At 35.3% G+C, this 19,746-nt stretch overlaps 1 protein-coding gene across 1 annotated transcript in view; it reads left to right on the top strand.

Moving 5' to 3' along the window:
* Window positions 1-19,746, top strand: part of COL21A1 (collagen type XXI alpha 1 chain) — a 174,300-nt gene that overhangs the window by 138,103 nt on the left and 16,451 nt on the right. Inside the window, exons 18-20 of the mRNA XM_030315738.1 lie at window positions 15,002-15,046; window positions 17,086-17,139; window positions 18,347-18,400. Coding sequence (XP_030171598.1) covers window positions 15,002-15,046; window positions 17,086-17,139; window positions 18,347-18,400 — 153 coding nt within the window. The remainder of the gene's footprint in view (window positions 1-15,001; window positions 15,047-17,085; window positions 17,140-18,346; window positions 18,401-19,746) is intronic.

The raw sequence follows: 19,746 nt of genomic DNA, 5'->3' as shown, positions 1-19,746 counted from the left end.
CATGATACTTTACGAAAAGCTGACACTAGTTCAGGCTGCTTAGGATACATGAAAAGGATGGGATAGAAATAGAAGATGAGGTTGTGGAGGTAGGTAGCAGCCAAATCCAAAAGGGCCCCAAATGTCTCTGCTGTTCGCCCTTAAATCTGACAGCAGTGGGACCTTTTCAAAGGTTTTGAGTAGGCAAGTGAGTTGATCAGAGTTAGAAAGTTTAAAAATTTTTTAATGTTTATTTTTGAGAAAGAGAGAGAGAGTGTGAGTGAGAGAGAGGTAGACACAGAATCTGAGGCAGGCTCCAGGCTCTGAGCTGTCAGCACAGAGCCCTTTGCAGGGCTTGAACTCGAGAACTGTGAGATCACAACCTGAGCCAAAGTCAGACGCTGAACCAGCTGAGCCAGCCAGGTGCCCCAAATTCAGAAAGTTTTAGAGAGGTGATTCTGACAGCAGAAAAGAGAATAGATAAAGGTGAGCTGAGGTAGAGGACAGAGCCTTGCAGCTGTCTAGCTGGGCTGTGCCCCAGTACAACTAGGGCATGAACATTGAGAGTGGGAGGGAGTGGGGTGGGACTGGTTTGAAATGAACTGAAAGGTGGACCAGCAGGGTTCGAGGATCAATTGCATGTGTTACTTAATGATGAAAAAGGATGACTCTCAAAGTTCTGCATGGCTGATAGCACAGGGAGACCAAGCAATAAATAGGAAAGAGAGCAGGGAGAGTAGTTTGTACTGGGGGAGATGATCGTACGATATTTTCACATGGGACTTGCTGGATAATCACAAAGACATTTACATAGGTGTCCTGTGCTTTGGGTAATGAGAAAAGAATAGACATGTACAAATGGAGGCTAATACAATTCCAATAAGAGATAGTGGGTCAGATTCAAGGAAATTATAGGCGGATTTTGTGAATAACTAGGGTGTACTAGGTTGAAAATGCCCCCCCCCCCCAAGATAATCAGACCCTCTAATGCCTGAAACCGGTAAATGTTATCTTAATTGAATGAAGGGCCTTTGCAGATGTGATTAAACTAGGATATGGTGATGGAGAAACAATCCTGGATTGTCTGAGGGGTAGCTGATACAAGTTCAAAGGTGCTGAGAGCAGAATTAAAGTCAGAGGCAGAGGTGAGAACGTGGTGGCTGAGGTGGGAGTGATACAGCTACAAGTCACGAATGCTGACAGCTACCAGAAGTTGGAAGAGATGAAGAATGGATTCTCCCCTAGAGCTTCTGGGGGGAACACAACCCTGTTAAGCTCTGGACTTCAGACTTCTGGCCTCCAGAAGTATGAGAGAATAAAATTCTTTTGTTTCAAATGACCAAGTTTGTGGTGACTTTTTTTTACAGCAGCCACAGGGAAGTAGTACACGGGGGCTTGTTATCAAATCATTTGTGGAATGGACCCGTATCAAAAGGCATGTGAGCACATACTGATACCTATCACACACTTAGTAGTAGCACATGTATCGATTAAAACCATTTGGGATTAAAGCACATAGGTAAACAAGTTTCAGTGACAGTTTGGTTAAAAGCAAGGCTCCCCAGCCACAGGTATCTTCTGATTTAGAAATCTTGCTAAACTGTCAAGTGTTTTTAAAACCTTAATGCATCAACTTCTCATTTTTCTATTTTTGTGTCATTCGATTTGGTAACTTTTGGCCCATAGGTCTTGCACGGTTGGAACAGTTTAAATGTCTGATACTTAATGTGTTATATATATAAACTGTAAAATGTATATGGATTTAAACATAGTTTAAAAAAATTGATACTATATGAATGTGTATGTATAAAAAATAATCTGCACGGTAAACATACAGTTTAATCCTGTTTTGGTTACTTGGCTTATTTTTTCCCCAGGTTGGTTTTTGATGTCTGTTATGTTCCATTTATTTACCTGTATTTTATTTTCTCCCCTGAGCATGCCATTGTTTTTGTAATACATTATAAAAAAAATTGAGGTCTGGATTGTGAGTGGCTTACAGTGTTTCCTTTCTGTTCTGTTTTTAAATATGTTAAGCTTGTCAGATGACATTTTCATTTTTGTGCCGAGGAATAGAGAACAATCAGATTGCTTCAAGGAATCCTCATGTGTTTTCACAAATCACTCCGATTTTATCTTGGGCAGTTAAGTGGATGGGATGACAGGGCACCGACACACCAAATTCAATTAGTTGAGAAACAAAAACTGGAAACATCCATATTTGACCGAATGAACTTTTAGGGCAAATCATCATGTTGACCAGCTACTTTCCCATGGCCCATTGTTGCTGGCCAAATTATCTGTGGTGTCAACATTTCCACTGCTTCTTTGTCATAGCTGTTCTTGTCCTGCTGCTCCATCCTGATGACATGCTGTATTTAGGGTAACATTGTTCCTCAGACGGTCTGAGGCGTTTGCTCGCTACTTCTCTCCTGATCAGCCAGCCCCTTGTGGCTCATGGCGAAGATGTGTAAGCAGGGCCTGGACTCCACTCTTTGAGCCAAGATCCCTGGAGCTCCATGAGGATGAGAGAAAGGATGGCACTTTTTCTGGAGCTATGGAGGTGAGCACACGTTTCTAAAATAAGGATGTGTTAAGCCTTTTTTATTCTGGAAATGTTCGCTGTATCATTTTTCTAGGAATGAAGATGTGGTGTTCCCTGTACTATATATTCGAGGACATTGGCTCATAGAGGTTTCTGTTTCCTTTCCTCATGTCTTTAGAAAATTTATAAACCCCCATGTTGTGCTTGTGTGTATGGTGTAATGTTAGCTGCTGAACTGGTCCAAGTCATCATGTACTTAAGAGACGAGTAGGTGTTTTGTTTAATTGCCTTTTCTCTGGTGTGGTGATTTGACTTGTCATTTTTCTGCTTATAAGCCAAAGACGTCCATAAACTTCTTGGGAGAAAGTTAATGTCAAAAGGCTATGGTGGTTTCCCATGTGGAATAATTCACTTTATTATATTAGCAATGTGGAGGTATCCTTATTTACCTACTTGACTGTATTTTTTAATTTATATTGAGAAGGAAGAAATTATTAGGAAGAGAAAAACCCAAGTTTTGTTTTTGTTCCTATTTGATTGGCATTTGAGTAACAAGCTTTTTAAAATATTCTGTAGAGATTTGTAACATCTTTTTCCCACTCTTCTTTCAGGCACCAGGAAGGACACATCCTTGTTATGTGTTGAGTGAAACAAGCTTAACCCGATGTTTCCTGAGAATTTCACATGGCATTTCTTAGTATCAAGGCAGCTGGCATTTAACAACTTAGAATATTCGAAAAATTGAATTGTATTTATTAATGTAATAATCCCCTCCTGATTCCAGGGTGGGTTATGTTTTAAAACCTGATTGAGAGCAAACCCTTAGAATGAATTTTGAAGTTGGTTTTATCTAAATTAAATAATGTATAAGTCTGATTTATCTGCAGGAGTGATTGAGTTTGTTCGGTGATATCTGCAATTTTTTGGTTTCCCAAAATAAGGCCTTTGGCTTTGTAGTGACTATGAAAATATTGTATCTGTTTCTTTAAACATAAAAAACAAATGGCCCATTATCTGTATAAATTAGTTAATAAAATCCCACTAGATTTAACAAAGGATTCACTTAATTCTTTCCATTATAAATGATTCCACTGGCAGAGTAAACCAGACCACCATCAAACAACTTTAATAAAGTGACTTTATGGATTTTAAATTTGGGGGCTCTGTGTTTATGGTACTGATCATTTTTCTGTTGTTCTGAAGAAATCTTTTAAATATGTTCATTGTAAAATTATTGATCAGCATTAAAATGGATTTATTTCAGTCTTTCTCTTGTTTATTTGTTTCCTTATAATTCAAAAAGGCTTTATCGATTTCTGAAATGACAAGAGCGTTGAATGTAATTGAACCTAGGAAATGACGTGTGATTAGTTCTTAGAATGGTTAACATATAATATGGGTAAATAGAATCTTCATGTTGCTTACATAGTCTCACTTCTCACTGACATGGGGATTGATTACATCCACCTCTGGAGAATGGGTGACAGGAAGCTTACATCACCATATGTACAGAATATTTAGTCTAGGTTTCAAAGCTTTCAAGACTTTGACTTTAAAATTATGTTCTTTAGTCATACAGGGGCTGGGGTTGTTTTGTATACTTTTAATCTTGTTATAAGGTATCATACGATACTTTTGAATTAGTCCAAATACTTTCTCCATTTTCAAAGCATGAAACTACAGAATTAACAGTGTTGTTTAAGACAAGGCATATTTATTTTAATACTGGATTCATGATCCATATTAGCGGCTATTTTAAAAGCAGACGAAATGAGAATGTTTTCCATTCGTTCTATTTTCACAAGTGTGGAAACTAATACATTGTTGATGTGATGTGGAGTGCACACTTTGGTAACTAGATTATTTCATTCTAAACAGCTCTTGTTTTTATATTTTAAGAAATATTTTCAAAATGCTTGAGTGTGGTTACCACACTGAGCACTAGACAAATGTTTGATGTCCCTGAGAACATCAGAAAATCATTTATATTCTCAGTATGTTAGGGTGTGTAAAATACATATGGGGAATATCTGGGAAAGAACACTTAAAAATACTTGTTTATACCAATGTGCATTTTTATTTTTGATGATGAGGTAAGCTCCTAATAAGTAATTGATTGCCAATAGTTCTAGGTACTTAGATGGTTTATAAAAATGATTTCTATAATTTTGAATACTGAGGTGTTCTATTGTTTGAAATGTATGCTTAGTTAAGTCATAGCTGCTTTGCTGTTTTAATTTTGGTTCCTTAAAAATGTGTGGCTTTGAAATGCTTTTGGCATAGATAGATAATTCAGGGGTTGTAGGGGAAAAACCCAAGGTATGTTTTAACAAAAGAGTGTATTAATCATGAGTAGACTAGTATTTATGAATATATTCTAGAAGTCATGTACTACCCTAAAGGTTCAATCCAATGTAAATTATCAAATAATATTGGAATATTAATTTCTTTTAATAGTTTTATTAGAACATAGGGACTAGGATTTTTCAGTGAAGATCTCTTGCGGGTGAAGTATAAAGACTGATTTGATAAACTAATACTAAAATCAGGGCTAAAGAGTTTTATGATCTATCAGTTTTAAAAACAATGAATAATTTCTTTGTTGTGATAGAATTTTCTTTCTGCTGGCTACATAAAAAGAGTGCACTTAACTGATGGATTTAGGTGGAATATGGAGAACTTCTGAACAATGGATTTTAAGAATGAAATGACTAATCACACACCATTAGAGAACTTTAGAATTGTTGCAGATTCTTTTTTTTTTTTTAATTTTTAGTGTTTATTTTTGAGAGAGAGAGAGAGAGAGAGAGAGAGAGAGAGAGAGACAGAGCACAAGTGGGGGAGGGGCAGAGAGAGAATAAGAGAGAATCTTAAGCAGGCTTCAGGCTCTGAGCTGTCAGCACAGAACCTGATGGTGGGGCTCAAACTCATGAGCCGTGATATCATGACCTGAGCCAGAGTCAGACACTTAACCAACTGAGCCACCTAGTTGCCCTGAATTGTTGCATATTCTTATTGAGATGTGGAGTCAGGTGTTAATATTTGCTAGCAATCACAGAATGTACAATACTGTATCCGGTGGCTTTAGATGGAACAATTGTTCTCCAGTTAGGAGAAATAGAAAATTTACTCAATAAACATATTGTACAAAGGTTTATATGAAAAGCCTGTGGTAGGTTAAGAGTCTTAAATGCCATTAAAGGCAAATGAAGTTAATCATGAAAGGCTGAGTATTAAGAATTTTGATGAAGGGTTAAAAATTGGTGGGGAAATGATCTATAGTTGTTTTTGACCAGAGAGACATAACATGGATTATAATTGGTAGATAATCATAATTTATTGGTAGATAATTTAATTGGTAGATAATCATAAATAAAAAACTCTTTGATGACTATTCTAGCTTAACACCCCAATGCAAATAACGTTCAAGAGTCTTTTTTTTTTTTTCCAGTACACATAGAGCAGTGTTTCTCCAGCTCTGATCCAGAGTACCTTAACCAGAATCTCCAGAGATGGTTATTAAAATTCCATTTCTTGGCCCATTCCAGTCCTAATGTATCAGAATTAGGAACTGAAACCAAGGAAACTGCATTTTTAATGGCTATCTTATGTGTGTCTGATAAAAAAAAAAAAAAAAAAAAAAAAAAAAAACCAAAAAACTAGTGATATTAAAGACTATGATACAGGTTAATCAAAATAGAGAAATATGAAGGTAGTAGAAAGACAAAGTTACCTATTCCAGGAGAAAAATTAATTTTAGTGACATTAGTAAATGAAAATGAAATTATTATCTTATTATCTACCTCATTATTTTTTAAGGTTATATGTGCTTTAATATCTTTCTCTGACTAAATAAATTTCAATATTGCCATGAATAATAATATGAAATTATATTTCCAAATGGATTCAGTATTCTTGGTGTATTTAAAATCATTTATAACTTTTTGACAAAACTTCAGAAGCAAATCTGTCTTGGAAAATAGAGATAAATCTACATGCAACTGAATAAGACTAAAGTTATTTATATGAAGATAGATAAATCCTCACAAAGATAGGAATTTGGTCACTTAAATTTATTTTGTTATAACTTGAATGAAACTTTTGGGTTATTAGTTATCCTAGATATTTGCTTTGAAGATGTTTATAGTCTTAAAAAAAACAATTTTTAGACCTGATGTGTTACCGTTTTTATTTAGAAAAGTTCTGTTACTTCTGTTACAGAGAAATGGAAGAAATGGTGAGGAAGAAATGCCAAATTCCTGTATTTTTTTCAAGGAAATTGCTTCTTAAACACAGTATTTATTATTCTTCCCTAGATGGGAAGACTGAGGCCTTTGTCTAACAGTATGTCTTTAGCAATGTGTGAAAAGTTATCTGTGCGAATAACCTACCAAGGTGTGAAAACTAAGCTAACATGTTACCCTCTCAGGTCACAGCAGTGAGTCAATCTCTGAGGTTGCACTGTACTTCTTGTTATTTTAGTTTTTTTTTTTAATTATTTATATTGAGAGGGAGAGAGACAGAGTACATGGGGTAGGGGTAGAGAGAGAGAGAGGAGAAAGAACCTCAAGAAGGCTCCATGCTGTCAAGACAGAGCCCAATGTGGGGCTGGGTCCTAAGCTGAAATCAAGAGTCAGATACCCAAATGACTCAACCACCCAGGCACCCCTATGGGTGTGTGTGTGTGTGTGTGTGTGTGTGTGTGTGTGTGTGTGTTTAGCCCAATAGCCACAACCATTAGAATCTTTACTTTTTTATTTTGAAAAATAAATATTTAGCAGTCGTTTATTGAACGACTTAAATGTGAGGGGAAATATTTTTTTTTTCTGAGAAAGTTTTGAAATGTAAAACTGTGGGCAAACTTTTATTACTTATTGTACATTTAAAAAAATGTTACAGAGTATGAGCAGGAGGAGGGGCAGAGAGAGGAGAGCAAGAATCCCAAGCAGGCTCTGAGCTGTCTGTGCAGAGTCCAATGTGGGGCTCAATCTCACTAACCATGAGATCATGACCTGAGCTGAAATCAAGAGTTGGATGCTTAACTGACTGAGCCACCTAGATGCCTCTATTTATTGTACATTTTATTTTATTTATATTTATGTATTATTCATTTTTATATACTTTAACTTCTCTGAAATAGGCAAAACAATATAGAAGTTGTGTTGTAAATTTCAAAATCTGCCTTCATTTACCCAAATCCCATCCCCATGTCCAGAGATAATGATCGTTATTCATTTATTAAGATTCTTTCCAAACTTGTGTATACAAATGCACAAACAGAACACATACACATTTTTAAGATAAAAAGTCATGTCTGTTGAAATTTTATTTCACTTCACAGTATTATAAATGTTTTGCCATATCTGGATATTAGAGAATATAAAGTCTATCTTGTTTATAGCATGGATGATGTATTTCATCTAACTTCTCCTATTGATGTTATATATATTCCCATATACTATGCAATATTTTGGGGAAGGATGCATTCCTGTAAGTGGAATCCCTACTTCTAAATATAGCTTATGCCTTTATTACTGATTTTAAGCAGAAATGTCTAGTGTTTCACCAAGTATGATGTTTGCAATCAGTTTCCAATGGATTGAGATTTAGGTTTACCAAGTTCTAGTCTTAGGTTCTTAAGAATTTTTAGTAATGTGTGATAAATTGTGTAAAATTTACTTTCAGTACTTTTTAGATGATTTTTGTATTGTTCTTCCTTTAAACTATTAATAACTTACGTGAATGTATCATATGGGTATAGTTCTTAATGTTGAACATTCATTCCATCCTGAAACAAGCCCTGTTAATTCTCTGCTTTTCTAATGCACTGCTATATTTGATTTACTAACATTATAGTAAATCCATTTGCATTTGTATTAAATTAGATGAGCTTGGAGGTTTCTTTTTTAGGTATTATTCTTGACTGGATTTGTTATTAGGGTATGGTGGCCTCATAATTTGAACTTCAATGATCTCCATCTTCAGTACCCTGGAGACATTTAAATAAATTAGAAACTATCTGGTCCTTGGATTTTAGGTAATATTTCTGTGGTAGGCAAAATAATGACTCTCTTCCTCCCCCTGAGAGATATCTGCATCCTAGTTTCCAGGACATTTACCTCACATTGTAAAGGGACTTTGCAGTTGTGATTTAAGTTCATTGACCTTGAGATGGAGATATCATCCTGGATTATCTGAGTAGGCTCAGTCTAATCCCAAATAATTAGAAGTGGAAGAAGATGGTTGAGAAACGGGTCAAAAAGATTCAACTCCAGAAGGACTTGACCAGCCAGTTGCTGCTGTTGAAGATGGAGGAAGGGGACCATGATCCAAGGATTGTGGTAACTTCTAGAAGCTGGGAATGGTCTTTAGTTTATAGTTAGCAAGAAAACAGAACAATTTGTTTGTTTCCCCCATCCCCCTGAACTACAGGGAATTGAATTGTGCCAGTAACCTGAATGAGTAGGAAATGATTTTTTTTACTACAGATTCCAGAAAGGAGTGCAGCCTTGACAAATCCTTGAATTTAGCCCAGTGAGACCCATGCATTACTTATGGCCTACAGAACCTTAAGAGAATATGTTGATGTTCTTTTAAGCCACTAAATGTGTGTAATTTGTCATGAGTCAATAGAAAACATAATTTCCTTTAAGTTTTTTCCTTTTAGTGAATGCTTTTTAGTGTACTATCTCCTTTTTCAATAGGAAAATAGGGACATGCATTTTATAAGCAGAGCAAAATTCACAGTGGGCTGAGTTGCACAATAAATATGATTTGGTGTAACAATATATGCATGTTTAAAAAATAGGTTATAAGTAAAAGATACATGGACAACTAATTAGATGTAATTTTCATATAATTGGTTTTTATTTTATTAAGGTTAAAAATTCATTTGTTTTCCTCATCAAACTAGTTTCACCTTTGATGTTAAAATTTTTTTTGGTGACTTCTATCATATGAAAAATTTTAAAGAGTAATTCAGTTTCTCTAAAAAGTGTATAAATTTTAAGCAAATGAGTTGACTGTAAAGGTCTTTGAAAAATTCATTTTCTTTTTTTCCTTACTGAGAAATTCATCACACTTTGAGTTGTACGGTGAAGCTCCATGTACCAAAAAATATGGTCTATATTTTTTACGTTCTCAGAGGATCATAAATTCTAAAGCAGAAAAAAGTTTTGGAACTACTTTCAAATGGAATTGAATGTGTCTATATGTATACATTCATTTTAACTCACTAATATATTTCACGTGCATGATATCACTTGCTAATAATGTGAAGGGACAGGTTATTTTTCTGGATTCCTGGGTTCAGGGTGGTTATGTAACCTTCCCATGATGTGGGTAGTGCAGAGACCGTCCCTGAGTCTCTGAAACCTGTCCCCCTTCTCTTCTTTTTAGGTATGTTAATTTGTTAAACATTTGTCTCTTTTTTGTGTTGTCCCTCAAAATGATACTTGCACAATAACAAAGTTGTTTAGAATATCTTTTTGGCCTTTAAAAAAAAAATGTAGAGGGGTGCCCAGATGGCTCAGTCAGTTGAGCGTCCATCGGCTCAGGTCATGATCTCCCGGTAATGGGATCGAGCCCTAAGTTAGGCTCTATACTCAGCATGGAACCTGCTTAGGATTCTTTCCTCTCTTCCTCTTCTCATTCTCTGCTTGCTTGAGTGTGCGCGCGTGCTCGCTCTCTCTCTCTCTCTCTCTCTCTCTCTCTCTCTCTCTCTCTCTCTGCGTCTCAAAATGAATATACTGTTTAAAAAAACATAGAAATGCTTTTAGATGTCAAAGAAAAATGCCTGTAACATTAAGCAACTTTGTACGGGGCTCCCAGATCACTTTTTCCTTCTGATAATACCCCTGTTAACTTTTTATGTCAAACTGGTGACATTTTCTGTTGTATATAAGCATGAGTATCTCAGAAATATTTACCAAAGCATTTTTCTGTTGAAATGACTTATCTTTGGATACTTTGGGTCCAGTCCCATGTGGGTCCTGATCTGTAGACTAGGGAAGAATAAATTCATCCAATGTTACTCAGATTACTTTTTTCCCCTTGATGATTAAAGGCAGTTGTAAAACTGTGTTAAAGTATTCAGGGACATAGTAAAGCTGGTGATTTCCTTATTATGGGTTTATTGCAAGTATTTATATATTGGTTTCTTTTAGGTTTGGCAGCTATGTTTGTGAGTTACTTGTCTTTAGACTTCTCTTACCACAGAATAATCTTTCGTACATCATTCATAGTGGTCTGTCAGTTAGTGTGGAATTTTATAAAAGGATTGAAAACCATGAGGATCAGCTGAAAATATATTTGAAACTTTTGGTTATATTTTTTTCTGAAACAATTGTGATGAACTACATATAAATGTTTGAAAAGCAAAAGTCCTAAAGTTAGCCAAACAGGAAAAGGCACAGTTAATGGATGAGGGGCAATACCATCTTGGCACCCCCAAGGGGAAGCCTTAGATTGCTGGAATCAATCATGGGTATACTGGGAGATTTTGGAAACAAAGGTAGAGAAAGGTGGAAAGACAAAAAAACAAAACAAAACAAAAACCCAACAACACAACAAACAAACAAACAAAACATCCTGCATTGGAGAAGGAGGACAAAGTTTGAGACATGGGAGAGAATTGACTTCATCTATTTCACAACTTTCAAAGGTCAGGGAGGAGCTGTGAAAAGACAGTCATGAAGATGTATTCATTAATGTGCAGCATTGAGCTGAGCACTTGTGAGAGTTAATATAATGTACCAACTCTGTGATGCAGATCCCTTTACTTTCATCATATAAAAAATGGGGATACTAAGATTCCACAGTTTAAATAACAGGCCTGGAGTCCATCAGCTACCGGATAATGGGCTGGCTGACTTCATTGTCAAAACTTGTAACTGCTTCCACTATGCTTTTTACTAATAATCCTAATAATCATTGTGATTTTTTGTAGCTAATAAGAACAATACTTTCAACATAGGTGCTTTTTCTTCATGAATCTTTAGGAACAAACACATCACTTCTTGATATAATAGAAAACATAACATGCTTCTAATATATTGATAATTGTATATTAAATATCTCTACCACTGTACAAGTTTTGAAAAATACCATTAATGGGGGTGCCTGGATGGCTCAGTCAATTAGGCGTCTGACTCTTGATTTCAGCTCAGGTCATGATCTCACAGTTTGTGAGTTCCAGCCCTGCACTGGACACTGTGCTGACAGCTCCGAGCCTTCTTGGGATTCTCTGTCTGCCTCTTTGTCTGCCCCTCTCCTGCTCATGTGTGCATGCATGCACACTCTCTAAATAAATAAAAACTTCTGAAAAACACCATTAACAGGTTAGATTTGTTTTTACTACACTGAAAATATTGCATTACTTACAGGCAGGTTGGATCCAAGATGCTCTGATTTCAGGGGTAAGGTAAATGCATTCATGGGACGTGAGAAAGTATCAAGTGATGTTTTATCTTTTCCAAGTAATGTATCATGGACACATTTCTTCTTTGTAAAGTAGTCTTTAGGAAATAAGGGCCTAACTTTTTATTCTAAAATATGTATTTCAACTCTTAATTACTTTTTTGTTATACATCAATGGTTTAACGGTTACAGAGAAGCTTTTAGAACATTTTTTTAATGTCTACTTTTTTTCACCACAACATTATGCAGGATTTTCCAGTTGACTTTCTGCTCTTGCTCAAACCCAAACTGAAATCATAGAAGGGGGGGGAAATATGCCCCTTTACTCTTACCAAATAAAATGCTTGTTTCTGTCTTTATTTACACATTATCACAGTTGCCTGAATCCAGAACCACACAGGCCAAAAGTGAAACATAAAATAGTTTGCTTGGACAACATTTATTGTATGAAGTAATTGTTACTAAATACTTTGGATCAGCAAACTCTTAAATTTCAAGTGGTTTTGAATAATATTTCTGCTAGTGTAAAATTGGCAAAATTTAGTGAATTTCAATAAGTGGAAGCCCAGGAAAATAAAATATAGGAGAATTTTATTAACTAATATAGCTCTGATTGGTTTCAGTTCTGGTTAGTCTGTCAACAGTCTTTATTCTAGGCATGCTCATGGTATTATGTTAGTTTTGCCAAGAATTGCTTTCATAAATCAGGTTTACATTTTCTTTTTTAATATTATGTAGTTTTACATATTTTTGGTTGATATTTGTAAAATAAGAGTTCTTGGCATAGTTGGGCATAAAATACATGACTTCATATCTCTGAAATATATTTTAATGTTTTACTAACATATTAAGTAGACAATAAGAAAAAGAATTGTTTTTTTCAGATCTGGAATCCCCCCAGAATACCCTCAATATCTGATATGCTGAAATAACATTTGAGGCTCTATTCAAATATAGACCAAGTTTAGTATTATAATTATTTAGATAATAAGATGTCAAATCGGATCCAGAAAATGAATTGTGGGGGCTCTCAAGGCTTCTGGGAGGTGGAGGCCAGGGTTCCTGGGTGTAACTCCGATTTTCCTCCACAGTGAGGATGTAGCCTTTCTGACCCTGAAATTGGCTTCAGAAACAGGAGTAGGGGTAGGATATCTGTAACTGATTCATACTGATGTTGATTGTGTGAGGGCATAGAGACTTGAATAGTGATGAAACTAAACAATAAAGGGCACCATGCAGCAAGATATTCAGTTCCTCAGGTCTGACATTATCATGAGCAATTGCACAACCCCTTTAGGGATTCGTGGGGCTAAAGGACACTGAATGGCCACAGCTGCACCTCTTTCATTATAGAACAATGTATGGCCATCTTGTATCTGATAAGAGTTTACAGATTTTATTTAAATTCAGAAATTAGTCTAAACCTATAGTGGGTTTGTGTATATGTGTATTTGAATGGGAGCTGATTACAGATGGTTTCATGCCAAATTATGGTCTATTGAAATGGAGGCCTTTATTTGAAACAATATTAGTCTTAACTGATTACATTAAGAATATGTATTTCCCACCTTGGAAGGATATAATTCATATCATTTTATGTTCTTTATACATACAAGTCAAATATTTTAATTTTACTTTATGTTTTAGGGTACACCATGCTCACATTTTATAACGTCACTTTAAAATGTATGCGGTTTTATGTCATTTTCTAGTTAATATGTTTTTAAAGGTTTGTGTTTTCAACTAGACTACAAGCCCTTGGCTGATGGTCATTGCTCAGATACATCTTTTCTCTGCAAAGGGTATGGTGATGTGGCAAAATAAATGGAGCCAAATAGAATCAAATTGAATTCCAATTTATGATTCAAGTTCAGATTTTAAAACTAGAACTGTATGCATGTGTCTTGCACTATAATTGTGGCTGACACATTGACCAGTATTGTGCTAATAAAATCAAGATGTGAAAATCAAGTAAATGGCCGATTCTCCCTGGAATAGAAGATAATTTGATCTCATTGACAGTGGCCTCTCCACCACCTGCCTGGCTTTTCTGAGGAGTACTGCTGTTCTTCGAAAGCCCTGATGATGCAGAGGGCTTTCAAAGAAATACGGATGGGGCCCAATTTCCTGGTCTTTCAAGTTCCTTTTCCTGCCCGAGTCTGTCTACATAGATATATACATACAAATGTTGCTTATTTCAACTGCAGTGTAATCAAGAAAGGAGCTAAGAGAAATGAATAAAAATGAAAATTGATTAGTACCATCACTGTTTGCTTTGGGTGGTGAAAGATTATTTTGGTAAATTCATTGACTGTAGAATTGCTTTCCGGTTAACGAATGTGCTGTTATTTTCAAATGTATACAATGAGCATTAATCTCTGAAACTTGCTAGAACTTGTACATGTGGATTGTACATGTGAAAGAGCTCTCTGTATTTCTTTCTCAAATGTGATCTGCATATTCTTCATGATTGTGTCAGTAAGGAAATCATTAGGACAAAGATTGACGTATTTCATACAAGAAATTAGGTTCCTGGGTGTTTCAGGGCTCAATTTGGAGGATATTGGTTAGTCTTGTTAGTTTTTAATTATGGTTGTGAGACAATGGGCGCCTTTGGAACTGTTGTACTGAATCTGAACTCCTATGATGTGATAGTTTTTCTTGCATTATTCATTTTAAATAATATAGGAATATGTTCAAATGAAATCTCCTTCTTATTTTATCACTTATGTTGGTCTCAAAGAAAAATCAAGTTAATTAATACCCTCATAAGCTTCTCTTTCTGAAAGCCTTTATTTAAAACTTTAAATATCAGTGGATGTTCATATAATAATGAATTTCATAAATATTCTCTTTTCCAAAATTGGATTATTATCAGTAGCAGTGTTATAGTGTAAGTGGGTGATACAGGTTTGAAATTATGCATTATTTACCAGTTAAAAATCTGATTAAGACTTATTCTTCTTTAATGATACAGTCTCTCTCTCAGTCAATCTCTCTTTCTCTCTCTATATATGTAGTTTTGTTTTTTAATTAAGATTCTACTTTATTACTTTTTAGGGACTACCAGGATTTCCTGGAAATCAAGGATTAATGGGACAAAAGGTGAGTATTAATGAAAGTTGAAAGATTTGGGCCTAGATCTGTTTATTAAAAGTGCAAAGTGTTGATATCTTCACATAGAATGCATTTTTACCACATTAGTGGCAATAGTTAATTGTTTAAATATGATATAATTTCAGAAAGTATTGTCCTTATAATTAGTTTTTGTTTTGTTCTATATGCATAATATTAATTTGGATTTATACATATGCTTTCTGTTTTACTTGGTTACTTTTCTATCTTGTGCTCTTAGACCAGCCTTTTGGGATAATTTTCCTGTTTTCTGAACTATTTCTTTAGCATTTCTTTGAGTACAGATATCTTGGTAACAAACTTTCAGATTTATCTAATTCTAAATATGTTTATTTTACTCTTGCTTTTGAGAGATAATTTTGTAGGGTATACAACTCAGAGTTGATGATTATCTTCACTTAACGTGTTGAGGATTTTCTTCCATTGTCTCCTGAACTGCCATTATTAACTATGAAACATCTGATCTCATTCTAAGTATTGTTCTTTTGTAAGTGATCTGTCCCTTTCTTTGGGATTCTTTTAAGGTATTTTATTTGTTTTTTTGTTTTTTTGGTCTAAAACTCATTACAGTATATCTAGATACACAGCCTCTTTAGTCGTCCTGGGGAGAATTCAGTTTGATCCTGGCTGTGTGGTATTGTTTCAATTAACTCTGGAAAACATCATCCATTTTCTCCAAATTACAATTCTTCCAATTTTATTCCTTCCTTCTGGAATTACAGTTAGAGAAATTTTATTCCTTCTCATATTGCCCTCCATGTTTCTAAAGAGTATCTTATTTTTATATCTTTAATTCTTACATTCTGGTTAAATTTTTTTGATATATTGCCCAATTATTCTTCCTTCACTGTGTCTAATCTGTTATTTAAGCAGTTGATTAAAAAAAATACTTTTCTAAAAGTTTAAATTTTTAATAACATCTTTTTATTCTTGATAGCCTCTTGTTTCATTTGCAGTCCTAATAGTCTTTCATGATTCCATTATTTAATTAGTAAAGATCTCATGTATTGTTCTTAATTCTGTTTTAACAATTCCACCAAATGCCCTTTGTTATTTCTGTTAACTCTCAGTCTTGTGGCTTGCTGCTTCCTCTTTCTTGTTGAATATGAGCTCATTGCTTCATGTTAATTGGCATGGGTTCTGTCAGCCTAATTGGGGCATGGGGAGCTGCCTCCTGTTGGTTGCCGTGGGTACCATGTCAGCCCCCTTTAAGAGTCCTGGGTCATCATAGGTATTAAAGATTCCTGCCCTCTTCCCACTGTTAGCCCACCATTCAGTTTCCCAAGAGCTGAACATACATTCTAGATGCCTCTGGCCTTTTCTTGGCTTCTGCATCTTGACCTCTGGCAAGATTTCTGCATTGTTCCTAATCCTCTTAATCATAGCCCCAACCCAGAGTGTATTTAATTAAAATAAGGGATCTTTGAAGACTTCACCCACTTCTTTAAAGACCAGAACTCCCTCACAGAAGATGTTCTTTCCAGAGTTGGTTGTTGTTTTTTGTTGTTGTTTGTTTGTTTGTTGTTTTTTTATGTTCAAGATTCAGACTCCCTTGGAGTACCTAGTTAGCTTGTAGGGTATAGAAATCTGAGAAATTGAAGTAAAAATGCTATTATTCTCTATCCTATTTTTTTATTAATTTATGTTAACTGTCATACTTCTTAATCTATGATAAATAAGAAATTTTTTCATGTGATTTTTACCCCCTCTTGTCTTTCCTCACCAACTCTGTGTGAACTTCCAGATCTTCCTTTCAAACAATGACAGTATCACTCATGATTTTCTAATAAAAATATTTGACTTAGTGATTCCATAGACCCTTGGCTCAGATCTTTAAGATACCATGTACCATGTTTTTTACACTCTGTTGCTTCTGTTCTACAGTAGAGAAAGGGGAAGCAGTTGGGCTGATTGGTATTGAATTTTTATTCTATAATGCTTTGGTAGGAAATTCATTGAAATGAACTGATAATTTACAATTTTAAATTTTATCTGTATTTGATTTTTAGGGAGAAATTGGGCCTCAAGGACCACTAGGAAAAAAAGGAGCTCCAGGGATTCCTGTAGGTTAATGTCATTATTATCAGGATATATGAAATATAGTTATTATGTGCCATTTCTAATATTTTGCACCCTATGCTATGAATTAGTGTATTTTACATTTTACAGGTGAAATAATATACTAAATTGATAGCAAAGCATAATAGTGATGACATGGTATTTTCAATATGACCATACTGAGATTATGTTTCCTGATGATATTAATTGAATATTTTTTGCTCATCACATTTCCTTGGCTATATTTAAGAGAAAGCAATGTTTTTTAATGTTTTGGTATTTAAGGTAGAATCCAGAGGTGCCTGGGTGGCTCAGCTGGTTAAGCATCCCAACTCTTGATTTTGGCTCAGGTCATCGTCTCATGGTTGTGAGATCGAGCTCTGTGTCAGGCTCCACACTAAGCATGGAGCCTGCTTGGGATTCATTCTCTCTCTCTCTCCCTCCCTCCCTCCCTCCCTCCCTCCCTCTCTCTCTCTCTCTCTCTCTCTCTTTCTCTCCCCCCCTTCATTACTTGTGTTTTCCTCTCTCTAAATAAACACTTAAAAAATAAAGTAGACTCCAAATTAAATCAGTTCCTTGTTGCTAGTTATTGTTGTTTTGTTTTGAGTCATATGGCTAGTTAAAAATATGACTATTTTGTAACTTGAAGAGAGATTGTTATATTCAGAGAATTTATTAGATTGTCACTCTTTCAGAATATCATTTAAGAAAATAGAAATTGGAAGTAAAGTTGACCAGGATAACATCTATAAAGAAACGTAATTCTTAATTACTTTTAAATTTATTTATTTTTGAGAGAGAAACAACATGAGTGGGGGAGGAGCAGAGAGAGAGAGGGACACAGAATCTGAAGCAGGCTCCAGGTTCTGAGCTGTCAGCACAGAGCTCAATGCGGGGCTCCAACCCAGGAACCCTGAGATGATGACCTGAGCCGAAGTTGAATACTTAACCAAATGAGCCACCCAGGCACCCCAAGAAACCTAATTCTTAGTCATCATGACATAAGGAAGAAAGTAAGAATGTAGAAAAAAATGAACTTTCCTTTACATTTGTCTTTTACTAGCTCTCCAGCAATTTTTGCTATTTGTAGGTTATTTGATTAACCACGTTAAGAGGTCTTTGCTGGCCTTCAGGCTATCTTGCATAGTTAGATTTTTTATTATACTTTATTGAAGGAAATAAAACTCTTGAAACTTCCACTTAAAAATATAGGGTATGATGGGACGTGATGGCTCACCAGGTCAGCCTGGAACACCAGGATCTAAGGTAAATAAAATGAAATTAATAAGACAGAACACTTTGTGCAAAATTACCATTTGTGTGCCTCAGCAAAACTTTAAATTATACTGATTTTAAGTGTGGTTTTAATTCTATGAACAGTCATTTGTAAGAATGAAACCTTAGACAAAATGAATTGTATAAAGTAGGCTAATGTAATGCAGGTCTTGTTTAAGCTGGAAAAAGTCCAGAATCTCTCACTACTTGACCCTCTTCTCCTTTATTGTCATCTCACGGGCACTGAGGATTATGTGGAGTTCTGTGGAGTTTCATGTCAAACCCCACCAATATAGAGGATTAGTGGTTTTGATTGAGGATGACTTTTGCCAATTTCTGAGTCCTCTTCTTGATATTTTTATTTAGTGGAATGTATATGGAGTTTTTATTGTGAAATGCCTTTTAGTGGGTTTTATTAGGCATTCTCTCCTTCAGGACTGTGGGTAAAATAGTGTATTATCTTTACTTTCATCTTTAAAAAATGTCAGGCAAACCTGTCATACGTATTCAGGATGTCAGGTTAGGTTATTTTCAAGATAGAATTGCAACTCCAAATACCATGGTTTGACCATTTTCTAGGTGTATAGAATCCTGTGCTAAGAGAACTATTTTTTTTTTTCTTGGTTTACTAGAAGGGTCAAATCAAGTACATTCTGGCTAGACTCAAACTATTCTCAACTATTTAATGATTAGAGAATGTAGGACAACCTTCCAAAGGAAATGATGGAATTGCTGTTTTAGAAGCATTGACCCTCTAACTAGACAATGTTGCACGGAAATAGACCCTGGCATGCAGAATGAGTAGATGAGTAGACAGCCTAATCTATTCTACTTTTAATTTCTAAATTACTTAGAGAAAGAAATAGGATAAAACATCATGGGGAAAGTATCTGCCCTTTCACCAATGGTAGACCGTCGTGAATCTTTGGAGTGTGGAGTCCTGGTAGTAGTAAGTGTGCACAGAGTTGGTATAAAACCCTTGAGTGACTGGGCCTGCCAAGTGGAGATTCTCCATAATTTCTCAAAGTCATTTTCTAAGAAGATGCTGAGTAGTTGTATATTTCTTAAGTAACTGGGATACGATGGATCCCCCAGGGTGTTCTGGATGCTCTAATTCTTAAGAATTCAACCTAAGATTTCATCAGCCACTTCACATTGTTAGCTCACACTGAGCAGGAGGTCAATTAAATCTACTGGAACTTCCGTCAAATGTTTTATAACAATACTTTGTGTTATCTGCCATTTGAGTAGATTCTGCTGATATGGCTGGGAAGGCAAGTGGCTGTTTCCAGAATCACTTTGTTTATTTTGACATGAATTACTAAGAAGTTCATTTC

Source organism: Lynx canadensis, chromosome B2 (genome assembly GCF_007474595.2).
Source record: "Lynx canadensis isolate LIC74 chromosome B2, mLynCan4.pri.v2, whole genome shotgun sequence".
Classification (NCBI taxonomy): Eukaryota; Metazoa; Chordata; class Mammalia; order Carnivora; family Felidae; genus Lynx; species Lynx canadensis.
The sequence above is the reverse complement of the archived record's forward strand: the minus strand, read 5'-3'. Positions and strand labels throughout refer to the sequence as shown.